This window comes from Trifolium pratense, linkage group LG1, assembly GCF_020283565.1.
Source record: "Trifolium pratense cultivar HEN17-A07 linkage group LG1, ARS_RC_1.1, whole genome shotgun sequence".
NCBI classification, from domain to species: domain Eukaryota; kingdom Viridiplantae; phylum Streptophyta; class Magnoliopsida; order Fabales; family Fabaceae; genus Trifolium; species Trifolium pratense.
The window spans coordinates 16,796,505-16,813,105 of record NC_060059.1 but is presented as its reverse complement, the minus strand read 5'-3'; the positions used below and the strand labels follow the sequence as shown (position 1 = coordinate 16,813,105).

The window sequence follows — 16,601 nt, the reverse complement described above, 5'->3', positions numbered from 1 at the left end:
AGATTCATTAAGAGAAGAACTCAAACTCCAACGCTTTAGTATACACTATCCTACACCATACTACACCATAGGGATGAACTCAAATAGAAATTGAATAGTGTCCCCTCAAATTGACAAGTGACTTGTTCTTACCCATATGAACATAGCCTTGTGAATTTTCACAATCTATGTTGGGTTACCATCACTCTCAAATTTTTGTATTGGACATAAATCCATCCCCCTCGATGTATATATCATCCACTAGTTTCTTGCTCAGTGGGATTATCACAGGATCCTTTATATATATATATATATCACTCAACAACGCGCTGTTTCACAAAATCACAATACATTGACTAAGACGTCTCTTAATCAATATTTCATCATTTATTTTCAAATGTACATCTATGATTTATTATCATAGGCTTACTTAGATAAATTCTAAGCAACAACATCTCCAGTTAAGAGAAAAATTAAATCTATATTTAGATTTATTGGTACAGGTCTACTTGAAAATTTTCAAGTGACAACACCCCAACATTTGATAGAATTAATTCTCCAAGAAAATTATTTATCCAAGTCTACTTAAAAGATTTTCAAGCGACAAACCCCATCATTGGAAAAATTAATCCACACAAATATTTATTTTCTTATCAACGGGTTTCTTTAAACATCATTGTATTATTCTAATACAATGGACAATCCACAATATAATATTTTATATTTCATAATATCTCTCAAATATTAAAATTTTGAACTCAAATATGTCAAATGGTTTCTCAATACATAATAGATGTAGCTGTCCATTCTTGAGAAACTCAATGTTTCCAAATTGCTGCTTTAGTGGCAACTAAAATTTACCGCATCACTTAAATTATAATTAGTACACACTATAGATATTAGGCAAAATAAACGCAATGATATGTCAACGACCTATAGTGTAGAAATTGAAATTTAAAGATGTATTTTTTCTATCAATTTATATATATTTACTCAAACATACACCTTTTAACAAAGAAGCTCATGCATCAACTTTTTGCAAGTTTAGTAAAAATAAATTTTGATAGTATGAAATAAGCCCCCACATTACAAATCCATTTTACACAAATTGAAGTGCACATATCAATTTAATTTATGCTCAACAAAATTTAGCTTTTAGAAAATACTACTATCAATTCTACACATTCAACTCAATTAGTCAATACTATGACAAAGTATCTGAAACTAAAATCAATCCACAAGATAAATTACCATGTTAAACAAACTCTAAACTTACATACATAGTATATAGTATTAACATAGGTACAAAATAATTATTCCACAACACTAAGCAATTCAAGTATTAAACTAGCATGAATAGTATGGAAAGTAAACCAGCATGAATAGTATCGAAAACGTACACAGTATTTCAAAGTCTAAAAACATACTCATGGACATAGTTTGCAATTAACACTAATAAATCATATTTGAGCAAGGAAAATAGATAAAGTGAAATAATTAACTAGAACCTGGATGAAACTCATTCACCATTTCTCTATACAATCAAGATCACCACGCTCCTGGAGTGATTAGCCTCAAAATTTGCTTTCCATCGATATCATACTAAATTCATTTCACAAATTAAAATCTATAAACAAATCATTTGATCCAAAAAATAAGTATAATGATAGTTTTACATAATTCCATGTCAACAAAAATACTCTTAAGATTGTTAGAAAAAATATGACATAGAATTATTTCATTAATATAAATCATAGAAATATTGGTACAAGTATATATATGATACATAATAAAATAAAAATATAGAACAAGAAGAACTTATCGATTTGATGACTGAGGTGTGCAATACACTGAGCTTAAGAGTATTTCGCCACCACAGGTAAGTTATCCGGTGCAGTTGGTCTCATAGCTAATACCCTACAGGATACAACAGTCACTTCTTGCTAACACTGCACGTGAATTTGCAAGGTCTCGTAGAACTACTTTTGGATGCTCAAGGAAACTTAATTTTATATTATTGATATTGAAGTAGCATGCTTCCCTTATTCACTCTATATCCACTCAACCCTTTGTCGTGTACCTTAATATAATAGGAATTCTAGGATACCTCTTTTTGTCACTTGCCAACTAATAAATCCTAGTTATTAGGATTATCATGATTATCATAAAAATAAAAACCGTTACAATATGAAAGAAAGAAAACGTGCAAGTAATGAATAATAAATTTTTATAAATTAACTTTAAAATAAATTAACAGATAAAATATCCTGCAAAATTCTCACTAACATGCTTATAAATTTCCACTAGCCACTATAATGACTTAGTGCACCACTTGAAAGCATCTAGAGAGCCTAGGGAGTAACTAAAAGTAATCTTAAAATCCTCCTAATACCAAAAACGAAAATTACAATAAAAAAAAAAATTGGACTTAATTGTTTTCTATTTAGTCCAATATTATTATACCACAAATCAGCCCAAAGATGCTTCTTATCATGTGAATTGTGCTTCAAGTTGGGCTCAAAGCATCTACATCCAAAATATTTTTTGTGCATTTTTTATAAGTTTTCTTCCACGTGTTTAGGGAACTCATGATCGTATCATCGAGGCTCTTGATTATTTGATTATGAATTTGATTTCTTAGGATAAAATTAACCCCTTAAATTTCTGCAGTAGTGTGCAGATTTGATTTTAAAAAAGAGAAGCGAGGATACAAAAATTAACATGCAATAACCGAAAATATATGAGTTTAATTGTTATACACCGACGGTGTAAAATAATTTTAGACGATCGTCCAATAAATAACCATCATTTTGCCATGTCATGTGAAGAAAGTGGGGTGAAGTGGGATGATGTGACGGAAAACATGGTTGGCATTAGTTGACAGTGTAAAATTATTTTACACTGTCGATGCATATCAATTAAATCCAAAATATATACCTTAAACAAAATATCATCTAATAATACGATCTGTTTCAAGAAAAAGGTTACTAAGACCGACGCATTATCACCGTTCATTAAGTCGTCCACTACACAAGTACTTTATTTCAATTTGGTTTTCAACTTTATTTCCTGATATCGTAGGTGTTGTGAGACAACCAGCTGGAATAAAAAATTACATGCAAAGCATATATAAAGTTAACTTGCAATTATTATTAATTTTCCTCCCTATAGTATAAACACATAATGTGATTAAGTCAATCATATCGTTTTGGTGCAAATTGGAGCAGTCATTCATGACCACCAATGAACCATATCGATAATTTGAAGTCAGTTAATTTTCCTGATCATTTACACAATTCATATGAATTGGCTGTGTGTGAATATATAATCTTAAAAATATATGTAGTTAATTTAATTAGAATCAGGGATAATTAATAAATGTCACTCACAACTAATCATATTAATATGAGGGATGATGACAATCTCAATGGAAAGAATAATTGTGGTGTTTATTACTACACTAGTATAACTTACCCGTGCATTCGCGCGGGTTAATGTTCAATGAAAAATATGAATAATTAAACTTTTAATATTTTGTTATTTTTTAATTATTGAGTCAGAAAAAATATTTTGTGATTTTTTAATCATTTGTAAAATTAATTTGAATTTAATTTATATGCATCGTCGGTGTAAAGTTATTTTGTACATGCATCCAATAATATACCGACACATCATATATAGTAATTAAAAACACATGATGTGTCACATTCATTAAATGATGTGGCAACGTGTCATTAGATGCATGTGTAAAAAAAAATTACACCAACGAAGCACAACAATTAAACTCAATTAATTTTACATTTAATGTAATAATTTATTTAAATATGAAAAATATTGTTATCAATTTTGGAAATTTTAAAGAGGAATGAAAAATGATATTCTACTTAAACTACATGTTATTTTTTTCCCCGTTTCATCAGTCTCTGCAAGGACACATACAGATATGTCCTTGTATATTTGTTCTTTTATTTTTGCAAAAAAAAGAAAAGAAAATTACTACGCAAAATTAATCTAACGGGTATTATGCATCTATTCTTAATCGTCATCTCTCTATTGTAGACCTTCGCTTTCTTCGGGGAATTTACTCCCACGTCCCCGTGTGGAAAAATATTCTCATATGTGGGAATAAAAGAAATCTATAGAATCTTCAAAACTCAGTATCTATTTCAACAATAAATAAATGCCAGAATTTTTTTTATAAACAATAAATGCCAGAATTTCAATCTACCCTAAAATGGCGAGAATAGTCCATATTTGACACCACAAATAAATTCACCAATAACAACTATCTCAAAGAGACTGCACTTCCATCATCACTTAACCCATTACATTGTTCACAACACAAGAATGGTGAAATTTTTAAACATTTAGTCTCCTGCAAAATTGTAAATTATATGTAACTAAAATATTTCTTCACCTTTTGGTACAAAAATTAAAATGTTTGTAATATAACATATGAACACCTAATTACTCAATCCGTTGCAATTTTCAAAAACAAAATCCAATATAATATAGATCACCTTGTTCAAAATTAAAATATAAAAGAAAATTTACAATAGAAAAAAAGATAAGATAAAGATAAACTTAACACTATTGAGAAAATACATCATTTGATCAATTTCTTAGTATATCCAACAATTAAACATATAGGCCACATTTTAGCTCATATATACATTTTTATTGATATTCCAACTTTCATTTTGTGAGAATGTGATGCATTTCTTCCCGTCTTTCAATTGAATTCCCTGTCGAAAACAAAAAACGGATTAATAAAAAAAATGATAAACATCAAAATAAAATAATCTAAATAATAAAAAAGAAACATAAAAAATCAGGCAAAAAAGAAACATAAGAAAAGTTGAACAAATCCGTCAAAAAAATTATTGATCAAAGAAGAAGAAATTAAAAATAAAATAAAAGGGACAATAGATGGAAAAATTAGTGAGTATTAGAGGAAAAAAGAGAGGAGAAAATGAGGATAGAAAAATGTGATTTATTTTATGTTATAGACCTTATATATATACACCGAATAAATGAATCATATTTTGATTTTATATAAGGAAATTTCTAAAATAAGCCAGTAATAAGCCAATAATTAATATAAAAACTTCTCTAAGAAGTGAAGACTCCCATAAAATATCAATCAATTTAATTCAATTAAATGCTAATAAGGTGGGATTAAAAACAAAAATAATGTATTCATAAAAAAAGGAACAAAATAAAAAATTAATTTATAAGAATAAAAAATTTCTATATATGTTTATAATTGAGCATTGATGACTAATACTTGAGAAATGTTTGACTTTTAATTATTATTAATATTTAATATTGAATGCAATGTTCAAGGAAAGAATAATCAATTAATTTGAATCAACAAAATTTATAATAATAATAGAGGACCAAAATAAAAATTAAGGAATCTATTAATTTAATTTTAAAATAAATTATTTTCATATTTTTTGTGCATGTATATAATGTAAAAATAATTTGTTGTAAAACTACTCATTTATGTTAAAGGTAATTTAGACAAATGCACTCAAATAATAATCCAGTTTTTTTTTTACTAATCAAATAATACAGTTTAAAAATAAGAATTGAAAAGCATTGTTGATATTTTTCAAACGAACAAAGAATCTCAACATTGAATGTTGTTCAAATTAATTTATAAGAATAAGAAATTTCTATATATAATTATAGTTATAATTGAGCATTGATGACTAAAGAAAACTCCTAAATATATTTAAATAAAAAACATAAAAGGTCTGATTAAATGACACGTAAAACATAAATAGCTGGTTAATTGACATGTAGGATATTTTTTTTTGACACCTAGTAGGGCAAGAAATAAGGCATTAAATTCGATTACGGAAAAATCGTGCATTTGATGATATTAGGGTTAAAAGAATTGGGTGTCTGAGGCGGCACAATTGGTCATGTCTCAAAAAGATCTGAAATTGAATTTTTTTTTTGGCGCTAAAATTTAATTTCAAAAGTATCTGCCAGAATTAGAAGTCAACTATTTATGGTGTCATTGATTGAATATTTGATTTAATATGGTGCAGGTATTCACAATCGAAAATCATGAGAAATATTAATGAGGTCAACCATGAAGATTGAAGTGAATGAAAATAGAATGTCCATCAATTTAGGGCTTATTTGAAGTTCAATGTGTGATGGCAGAAATCAATCATCAAAAAAACGTGTATCAATCTGCACCTTGACATATGATGGCAGAATTCATCATAGAATGTCCATCAATTTACTATTAAATTAAATTAATATTATTCCACTGACAAATTATTATTACTATCAGAAGAAGAAAAAAAACGTGTATATAAAATTATTATTATTATTATTATGATTACTATTTTTTTTTGCTACAGAAAGTATTATTATGACTATTAATTACCAAAAAAATTATATGTTTATTGTTTCTTTCGGTGCAATAATAGTATACAATTATTCAAAATAGAAATATTATTTTTTATTATATACAATTATTTAGAATAAAATTATGACCTTTATAATGTGTCTTTCATCCGAAAAACATGTATTAATTATTATGCAATTGACAACTAATTCAAAATATCATACAATTAAATATTACTATACATTTAATTTTTTTTTTGACAATAATACTATACAATTATTCAGAAAAATAAATTTATTTTTTTACTGTATACAATTATTTAGAATTATTTAGAATAAAAATCCGACATGAATGTTATATATTTATAGGTAATAGAACATTCTAATTCAAATTCTAAGTGCAATAAATGCTAATTTGTCTTGTGAAAGAATTAAATGCTAATTTGTCTTGTGAAAGAATTAAATGCTAATTTGTCTTATTCATAAGAAAGAACTCTTAAGCATTTGCCACATAGGAAATGTCCAACCATAAGAGTGCCACCTATTACATAGATTAAGGAGAGGTTGCCACTTAGGAAAAAGATCATGAAAGAGAAACTTATAAACATATAAATAATAGATTTTTAGCTTTTATGCTTTTATTTTGCATGGTTTAAAGTCCGACAAAATTAGAATGAATAGAAGTTTATTATTATGAGACATTTAGCTAGTAAAAAATGAAATTTAAGAATTAATATAATTTAAGTAGAGAATGAATAGCTTAATCATAAGTATTAAGAGGCCATAGTGAAATACATAACAACATTTAACTTCAATGAAACAAATTAAGCCAACTATGACATGATCATATCTTATTTGTCGTTTCATATTCTTATATATGTAGTTGACAAACACCTCAATGTTTTAGTTTTGCTCACAAATGGCATGCACCACATGTCACTCACAAATAGATTATTGTTAAATTAATCATGCTTCCAACTGAGGATGTAAATGGATATCCATGAGGGTGGATAATATGATATTCGTATATGTTCCGTTGAAAAAATATGATAATTACAGTTATAGATATCGATGGATGACGTTTGTTTTTCTTTCTAAAACTGATTATTAATTAAAAAAAAATGTTTTTAGCTTCATTTAAAACAAACAAAATTAACACCTAATATTCATATATACATTTTTCTCTCTCAATTTAACAAACAAAATTTCACTTTTTAAATAGCAAATATTAAAAACCAGTGAAGTGCAAGTAGTATAGTGATCACAAAAGAAGAATATGAAAAATTTTACTTCAAAAGATTAAAAAAGAATGTGAAAACTTTTAACAACTCATATTTTTTATATGGTGATAAACCGCACAAACCCTAACCGCATTGATTTGATTTGGATGACTTTTTAAAAACGAACCGAACCAAATCGAACCGCATGCATTTTTATCTCGCGGTTAGGATGACTTTTATGCTAAAAACCGAACTAAACCGCATCGCGAGCACCCCTAGAGAATATAAAATAGCCCAATATCACTACTAATAACCCAAAATGAATATGAATGCTTTATTTATCATCAAGTAGAGATGAATACTATAAAGTAGCGACAAAAAATTATTTAGTACTGAATCGAGATATTCTCTATCAGTTTTTCAAACACCATCTATTTTTGCTCAAATTTATTATTTTATAACACCCGCTACTTTCAAAAGAAACCACACTATACTTGTCGAAGATTGCTTTTTAAGCCCTGCCATTTTCCTCCCAGGCCCCCCAAATTGACCGGTTTACCCTTGAAATATTTCGGTAGGTACAAACCAAAACAACATAACTTCGGTACTTGTATACCGAAGGTATGTGACATTAAGCTAAGGCCAGCATTATAAGCAGATTCATCACAGTATGACATGATTTCGGTACTTATCTACCGAAGTGAGCGTTTGCCCTAAAAAAAATTTTAAGTTCGGTAAATACGAAGCGAAAACGCTAAACTTCGGTCCGTATCGACCGAAAACGCCAAGTTTCGGGTCGTATCTACCGAAGTTGCCCTATATAGAGCAGATGACAGAACCTGTCATGTCATAGCCTCTTTTACACTCAATCCGGATTGTTGTGCCCTAAGGCGATTTTGGGAGCTTTGGAAGGCATCAAATCAACGTTTCTTCACTCATAGAGGGATCCTAATCTCATTTGGAGTCATACAAAAGGTAATCTTTGCTTTAATCGGTTTTTTTTTCATTTTTAATGGTGTTTCTATGAAATATGTTGAAAGTATGTTACTTAATGAATTGGGTTTGATAGATACACATTGAATAAAACATGTATGCTGATTGGGTCTGATTGTATTGGTTAATATGCATAGGTGTTGGGATGGGGGAACCTCCGGATGAATTGAAAACAAACATTGATGAACCCGACTCTGTTAATGTCGTCGAACATGTCATTGTTCAACCTAATGTTGTGGAACTTGTCATTGCTCAACCTAATGTTGTGGAACCCGGCGATGATGTTGTGGAACCCAGTGATAATGAGCATAAAGTTGACACGGGAAAATATTTTTATGAAGCACCGTATTGCAAGGAGCGAGATGAGTTGATTAAATGGTGTCCCAATGTGGTCCTATGCTCAGTTGGATATTTTCCACCTTTAAATGGATAATATTTGGCCGCAATTGGATCATTATGGCTGTAGTTTACGTCAACATATCGCGATCCAAACCTCTCGAAATGCGACAAAATCCATGCCTATAAAAAAAGTGAACAAATAAATAAATACTCACATTAGTTATACAAATATGCAGCAGTATGAAAATCACGTAAGTTTAAATATACATACATGAAACATGGCGTTGTAACCACCAAGATTTCCACATCTCGGGCGACTTGCAGCATCCAAGTAGTTATACATATAAGCCAACCCAGAAGCACCCCAATTCCATGTGTTAACCAAACTTATGTCTTGCAAGTAAGTCAGGAAAATGACATCTACATACTGCATGCTTTTGTTGGTGAAAAGTGTTGCACCAAGCAAGTACAGTAAAAATGATCTAATCGTGCATTCCCTCAAATGCTGCACTTTATCATTCGGCATCTTTTTTTTTTCAGCTCGCACCACGGCTTTCATATTTTCCGTATATATCTTATCCAGCATGAAAAACCCAATATGTGCTCCTTTCATTTTTTTTAAATTCCTTTCTGCATTCAGTTCTTGAGAAGTTTAGGTACTCGTAACACATATCTTCACCTTCTTCAACTGTGCATGACGTTCCAAGGTGGTTGAGCATTTTACCGGTAATCGGAATGTGAAGCAAGCAAGACACATCATCCAGGGTTATGGTCATCTCACCAATGGGCAGATGGAAAGTATCGGTCTCCGGATGCCATCGCTCTGTAAATGCTGTAAATAGACCCCAGTCAAGATGATTGTAATTTGTCTTCAACAGCGGTCGAAGTCCAGTAGCATCAACAACGTCCCAAAACAAAAGCAATTCGTGGAAACCTAAGAAAATTCGTGGAAACCTAAGAAAACCAACAATACAAGAGAGATTAGTTTGAAAACTTACTTGTTGAAGTGAAAGAATCCAAAAACGCAATCCAAACCGTTGGTGATGAATGATTTGTTGTCAACGAATTTCACCTTGTTCTTCTTTCTTGCCTTCGAATTTGCGACCCTAAACCCTAGAGAATCGCCCTTCCACCCTCAACACTTGTGATTTTCGTAACTAATGAGATGTTTTGTGTTTAAAACTGTATCTCACGTCCTTTCGGCACGTATTTACCGAACCACAGCGTGTTCGTCACGTATTTACCGAACCCAAGCGTGTTCGTCACGTATTTACCGAACGCAATTTATTTCGGGTTGTATTTACCAAACGAAACTGGTTTCAATTGCGAGGGTATTTTGGGATTTTAGGGGGGTTTGAGAGCAATCCATGGGGCTTAAAAAGCAATTTTCATACTTGTCAAGTATTGGGCCAACATCAACATACACTTCAACTATGTGGGTTGGTTTACAAACAAGCAGCCCATATCCTAAACTTCTAATATTCATAGTTAATTTCTTTCACACCACCCACATCCCCACCCCTACCATTCCAAAACCTCCTCACTCGGATTCTAGAATCTACTACGTGTTTTTGAAATTTTTAATTGTAAATAAAATAAACCCATCCTTTTACACTACTCAAATATGCTTGTTAAAAGTCTTACATGAGAGATGACTTAAAGATAGGTTAATAAATCGAGATAATTCTCACTTTATAAGTCAGTTTTATAAAGTTTAGTTATATTCAACCTAAAATTGTAAAATGATATCAAACTCTCCTTCAAAATATGTTGGATTACAATGCCAAACCCAAAATTTTAAGAATTCTCTCGTACAAAACAATTAAATAATATATATATTTTTTGCTTTCAATTTTCTTATTTTATAAATAGACAAAATGACAATAACTATTAAAAATTGACATACATAAATGAATAAGCAAAAAATCGAACTTCAATCATAAAGTTCAACCTAACAATTTCGCATCTAGGATCTGCGTATTATTAATATATTTTTCTATTCTTTTGTTGTTACTTTCTTTCTTACATCAAACATAGGCCAAGTCCACGTTTTCTGGACCCCATTAAATTTGTGAGGAGGAAAATAAAATTATAATCTACCATCTAGAGAGAAAATGTGTGTTGTCACTGATTGCTCTGACCCTTCCTATGAAGTCTGAACCTTTGTCAAACCGTGTAAAACCTTTCTAAATTAATCAAACAAAAAATAACGGAAAATAATGCTACATACTTTCCTTGTCTTTTCCTCAAACCATTGCTTACCTCAAGTCTTCTCTTGCCAAATAATGTCTTCACTGCCAAACAACAACATTCACAATCACCTCTGCTTCTCTGTTTTAGATTCTCTCCCCACTTTAGAACTTCTTTGAGGTAAGTCACTTCATTGAATTAAGCTCAACTTAAATTCTAAGATTATATCAAAAGTTTATCGATTCGCGTCATCCACCATGTTATTAGAAAGGAAAAAAAAAGCAAAGAAAAAAAAAACTAAGTTCTATATATACTGACAATTCTCGCCTTATAAGCAGGTTTTTTTAAGGTTGAGTTAGACTAAAGCCGAACTCAAATTCTAATATTAGATTGTGTGACTTGCTAATTTCTATTACTTGGTTATTATTCCTTAAAAACAAAACATGGATTTTTATTTGAAAGGTTTTATAAATATAATGTTCCTTCTTTAGTTAATCATTGGATTATGTCATTTCCATGTATATCTTATTGCTTGTATATATAACATTGTCCTTAGCATGATAAATTGTTGTTACTTCAGCTTAGATACAAATTTTCAGTTAGTTTCTATCAGGATTCTTAGCTACTCCTAAATGTTATGTTGTTGAGTTCTCAAAGTGAAGTATAGAATTACGTAATTCTTGGCCAAATTTTACTAATCTCGCGACCAAACTCTGGATTACTAGGGCTCCCTTCCCCTGGGAACCAGAGGGTTAATACAAAAATAAAATTATATATGGAAAATTGTTTTGTTCTCCCAGTATTATGAATTGAATATTTTCTCAGTTAAGTGACTTATTCTAGAATTAATGGACTGGTGCAGAATAACTTTTTTATAGGAATTTGATTACAAAGAAGAAGAAATAGAATTGACAGTTGCAATAGAAAGAGTTCAGTTTGAGTAGAAAAATCATTGCATAAATTGTTTTACCATGGTAGGATTGGAACTCATACCAATAGGCACAATTTTAACTGTGGTAACAAACCAAGTCTTGAGAACAGCCCATGCTGCAGCTGATGTTCTTATCGGTAAAGAGAGTTTCAAGGCGCTTTCGAAATATCTATTTGATATTGAGCCAGTTCTAAAGGAATTACAGCTTCAAGAATTGAATGATTCTCAACCTGCAAGAATTGCTCTTGAGTCTATTGAAGCAGATGTTAAAAGAGCAAATAATTTGGTTGAGAAGTACAAGAACCGTGGCCGATTTTACTTGCTAGTTAAGTGTCGATCGATAGTTGAAGAAGTTGAACAAGTTACAAGGGATATTGGAAAGTCTCTTGCTGCACTGTCTATTGCAAATACCGAAGTGCTATCGAGAATTTCTGATCAGGTTGATAGACTACAAGATGAGATGCAAAGGGTTGAGTTTGAGGCTTCGCAATCTCAGCTTGAAATTGTTGATAAGTTGAACCAAGGACTAAGAGATCAGAACCATGATCAGGCTTTCGCGAACGATATGCTTGAGTTGATAGCAAGGGCGGTTGGAGTGCCGGTGGAACCGTCCGAGATAGGAAAAGAGTTGGCCAGCATTAGGAAGGAAAAAGAAGAAGCTGCCAATAACAAAGAAAGAGCCGAATTTTATTTCTTGGAGCAGATCATTAAATTACTCTCTAGAGCCGATGCAGCAAGGGATTACGAAGAAGTCAAGAATCAATACTTTGAAAGAGTTCAGGTGATAGAGAGATATGATTCAAGAGAAAAATATATCCTACCGCTTAAATCTTTCCTTTGCTGCATAACCGGAGCTGTTATGGTTGATCCTGTTAGCCTCTCCACAGGTACTACATGTGAGAGATCAGCTATTGAAGGTTGGTTTTACGATGGAAACAGTACAGATCCAGATACAAATGAGGTTCTTGAAGATCTTAGTTTGAGGTCTAATATTCCACTAAGACAATCAATCGAAGAGTGGCGAGAACTTAATTATTGTCTTCTGATAAGGTCTATCAGGGAAAATTTGTTGTTAAATTCTAATCTACAAGAGTCCCTAAGCCAAATGCAGGCTCTAATAGCTGAGAATTCAATTAACAAAGACTGGATCTCTATCGGAGAGCTTACTGATATCGTTATATCGATCCTCGGGAACTCTAATGACAGAGAAGTGAAGATGAAGATTTTGATCACTTTGAAGGATGCTGTAGAAGGGCATGCAAGAAACAAGGTAAGCATGTTTTTTTCTTTCTTTCTTTCATGCCACTGAGAAATATTATTCATGATTCCCTACAATACTATTATGTATACGACGAACGTGCAATGTGAAGACTAATTTAAATTCAACATTTGCATAAAATGTTATAGGAGAAATTGGCCGAATCTCAAGGATGGGATCATATTATTTCATGCTTAGAAAGTGACTCTAACATTTCAAAGGAAGCAGTTGATTTGCTATATGAGTTGCTTCAAGACAGGTCTGGTTGGAATCAATGTTTTTGCAAAAAACTTTCTGAGAACCATAATGCAGTTCTTTTCCTTGTAACCCTTGTAAAGGACCCTGATAACAATTCAGCCGAGGTTGCGCAGAAGATTTTGATGGAGCTTTTTGAAATAAATGAAAACAGTATTATCACCGCTGCTAATTGTGGCTGGTATAAGCCACTAGCTGATCGCATGGTTCAAGGTAAGAAGGTCGAATTTTTTCTTGTTGTAACATCTTAATTGTGATAAGATGAATGTTTTTCATTATGTTGAAGATATTATGAGTTATGCCATATCCATAAGCTGTTTTCAGCTTATTTCTATAAGTTCTCCATGATCGACTGATCGTTATGAAAATAGCTTATGATTATATGAACAATTTGACTTTATTTTATTGTTTGTTATAGAAATAGCTTATATATAAGCACTTATATGATAAACATTTGTGCTGTAAGAGCTTCACTAAGTTGTTTATCCTTTGATAGATCATATGGTTAACTATACGTCATCTTCTCTTCTCAGGACCGGATTCAAGAATATCAATGGCAAAAGCCATAGTTAATTTGGAGTTGGATGATTTAAACTTGATACAACTTGGCAAGGAAGGAGTTATAGCTCCTTTGATAGAAATGTTGTCTGGAAGTAGACGTGGGATTAGCAATGCATCAACCATTATCGAATCGAAAGACCTGTCATTATCAGCTCTTGTTAAATTAGCTGGATCTCATGCCAACAAGGGAATTATTGCTTCCTCTGGCGGTGTTCCACTTATTTTAGATTTAATGTTCTCTCCTCGAACAAGGTCATTCATTACAATTAAATGCTCTGAAATCCTCGAGAAACTTTCTTCTTCGGATGATGGAATTGATTTCTTTGTTGACGGCGAAGGGAAACAGCTTGAGTTAGATTCAATCATCACCAATTTGCTAGTTTTGCAACAGAGTTCCAACTCAGGTCACAACCTTCGTAAGCCCACGCTACGTGCTCTTCTTGGCATCTGCAAGTTTGAGACTAGTTTGGTGAAAAAAGCAATTCTTACAGCCAATGGTGTATCTCTAATTCTTCCACTTCTTGATGATTCTGACTCAGAAATTCGAGAGACTGCGATAAATCTGCTCTTTCTTTTCTCTCAGCATGAACCAGAAGGAGTAGTCGAATACCTCTTCAAGCCTAGAAGGCTAGAGGCTTTGATAGGATTCCTCGAGAACGACGACAATGATAATGTACAAATGGCTGCTGCTGGTTTACTAGCTAACCTACCGAAATCAGAACGAGAACTAACTAACAAGTTGATTGAAATGGGAGGACTTGATGCAATCTTAAGCATTTTAAAAACTGGTAAAATGGAAGCAAAAGAAAATGCTCTCAGTGCACTCTTCAGATTCACAGATCCAACAAATATCGAGTCACAGCGTGATTTGGTTAAACGCGGAATATATCCTTTACTTGTAGACTTTCTCAATACAGGCTCAGTCACTGCAAAGGCAATAGCAGCAGCTTTCATTGGCGATCTTTCTATGAGCACACCAAAGCTCACAGTTGTTTCCAAACCAAACGGTTGCTGGTTTTTCAGATCATCACGCGTTCCTTTATGCGCAGCGCACGATAGTGTATGCAGTGTGACCACAACATTTTGTCTGTTGGAAGCAAATGCATTACCTGGCTTGATAAAACTGTTACATGGAGAGGTTCATGCAACTGCTTATGAAGCAATACAAACACTTTCTACATTGGTTTTGGAAGAGTTTCCACACAGGGGTGCTCGTTTGTTGCACGAGTCGAATGCAATGAGACCTTTACTGGAGATTTTGAATTGGGGAAGTGAGTCCCTTAAGGCAGAAGCTTTAGGACTTTTGGAGAAGGTTTTTGTGTCAAAGGAAATGGTGGAATACTATGGAATGGCGGCTAGATCGCGTCTAGTTCATTTGACTGGAACAAATATATATGGAGATGGTCATCTTAGAAGGAAAGCTGCTAAGGTTTTATCATTGCTTGAACGTTATTCTAAGTCCTCATCATCTGCAATCTCCGGAGTTTTGGAGTGAAACTCTATGCCTTAAAGTAGGAATAAATTTGCTTCAACCATAGTTTGATTTTCATATTTTGATTTATTTGGCAAACCTATATAGATACAGGCCACTCCAATGCACGAGCGTTAAAACTCTTGAAGATCTTTGGTGACATGTTTTTTTTTGTTTTACAATGACCTGAGAATCGAACCCAGAATCTATAGCATACTACTCAAACCCCTCACCACTAGACCAAACCTAGTGACTTTCTTTAGTGACATGTTTTACTATGGCCTTTCTACATAATTCTTGAAGATATTTGTAAATTACTTTTTTAGATTCCAACCTTGTAATTCGGAGATTCTTTGGTTTTGGACCTTCATGACATCTCACTATACAAACTAGTTCATGTGGCATGCTGATTCAATATTTTAAATTGGAAAATTCCAAAGTTGGAATGCACCATAGAAGCTCCCTTTTAAATTATGTGGCATTTGCAAAAATTTCAAAGTCAATTACAAAAATAATCAAACGGCACTTACTTCCCCAATTCCAAATGAGATTTAAGATTGATTATTTGTAAGCATATGAATCTTTTGACGTAAGAAACACATTAGAGTGTGGAAATATTATACAAGTAAATGTCGGATAAAACTTTGTGAGTGTGCGTTGTAATTTCCTTGCTTTTGCTTTACACTTTTTCCGTGAATGAATCATCTCTTGAAAGTTTATTAAAATAAACTTTCAAGAGAAGATTCATTCACTAAAAAAAATGTTTAAGGAAAAAACCAACGAAATGACAAGGCACACTCACAGTTTTATTTGATATTTATCAGTGTTGCGGGTATAATATTTTCATACTTTAATGTTTTTCTAACATCAATAGTTCATATGCTTACAAATAATCAATCTTGAATCTGACTTGAAATTGGGAAAGTAAGTGTTTTTTTATTAATTTTGTAAAAAATGTTGACCAAGAAATTTAGTCAACATTTTTTACAAAAGTAATCAAAAAGCATTTACTTCCCCAATTTCAAGCGAAATTCA

The 16,601-nt window shown here is 31.9% G+C and overlaps 2 protein-coding genes across 4 annotated transcripts; one reads left to right on the top strand and one right to left on the bottom strand.

The window, feature by feature from the left end:
• Nucleotides 1–8,894: 8,894 nt before the first annotated feature.
• On the bottom strand, nt 8,895–9,730 carry LOC123889285 (protein MAIN-LIKE 1-like). Its single transcript, XM_045938558.1, has 2 exons — nt 9,172–9,730; nt 8,895–9,080 (listed from the first exon to the last, which is right to left on the bottom strand). Exons 1-2 carry the CDS (start codon nt 9,511–9,513, stop codon nt 8,895–8,897), a joined length of 528 nt encoding a protein of 175 aa, XP_045794514.1. The 5' UTR covers nt 9,514–9,730.
• Nucleotides 9,731–10,955: 1,225 nt separating this feature from the next.
• On the top strand, nt 10,956–16,151 carry LOC123902590 (U-box domain-containing protein 43-like). 3 transcript variants are annotated; one of them, XM_045952355.1, is made up of 4 exons: nt 10,956–11,270; nt 11,953–13,291; nt 13,429–13,747; nt 14,068–16,151. In XM_045952355.1, the coding sequence occupies exons 2-4, from the start codon at nt 12,062–12,064 to the stop codon at nt 15,588–15,590; spliced, it is 3,072 nt and encodes a 1,023-aa protein (XP_045808311.1). In that variant the 5' UTR covers nt 10,956–11,270; nt 11,953–12,061; the 3' UTR covers nt 15,591–16,151. The 3 variants fall into 3 exon arrangements, with proteins under 3 accessions (XP_045808311.1, XP_045808312.1, XP_045808313.1); XM_045952356.1 differs by having other exon boundaries at nt 10,994–11,270; nt 11,969–13,291; XM_045952357.1 differs by having other exon boundaries at nt 11,022–11,270; nt 12,069–13,291.
• Nucleotides 16,152–16,601: the final 450 nt, after the last annotated feature.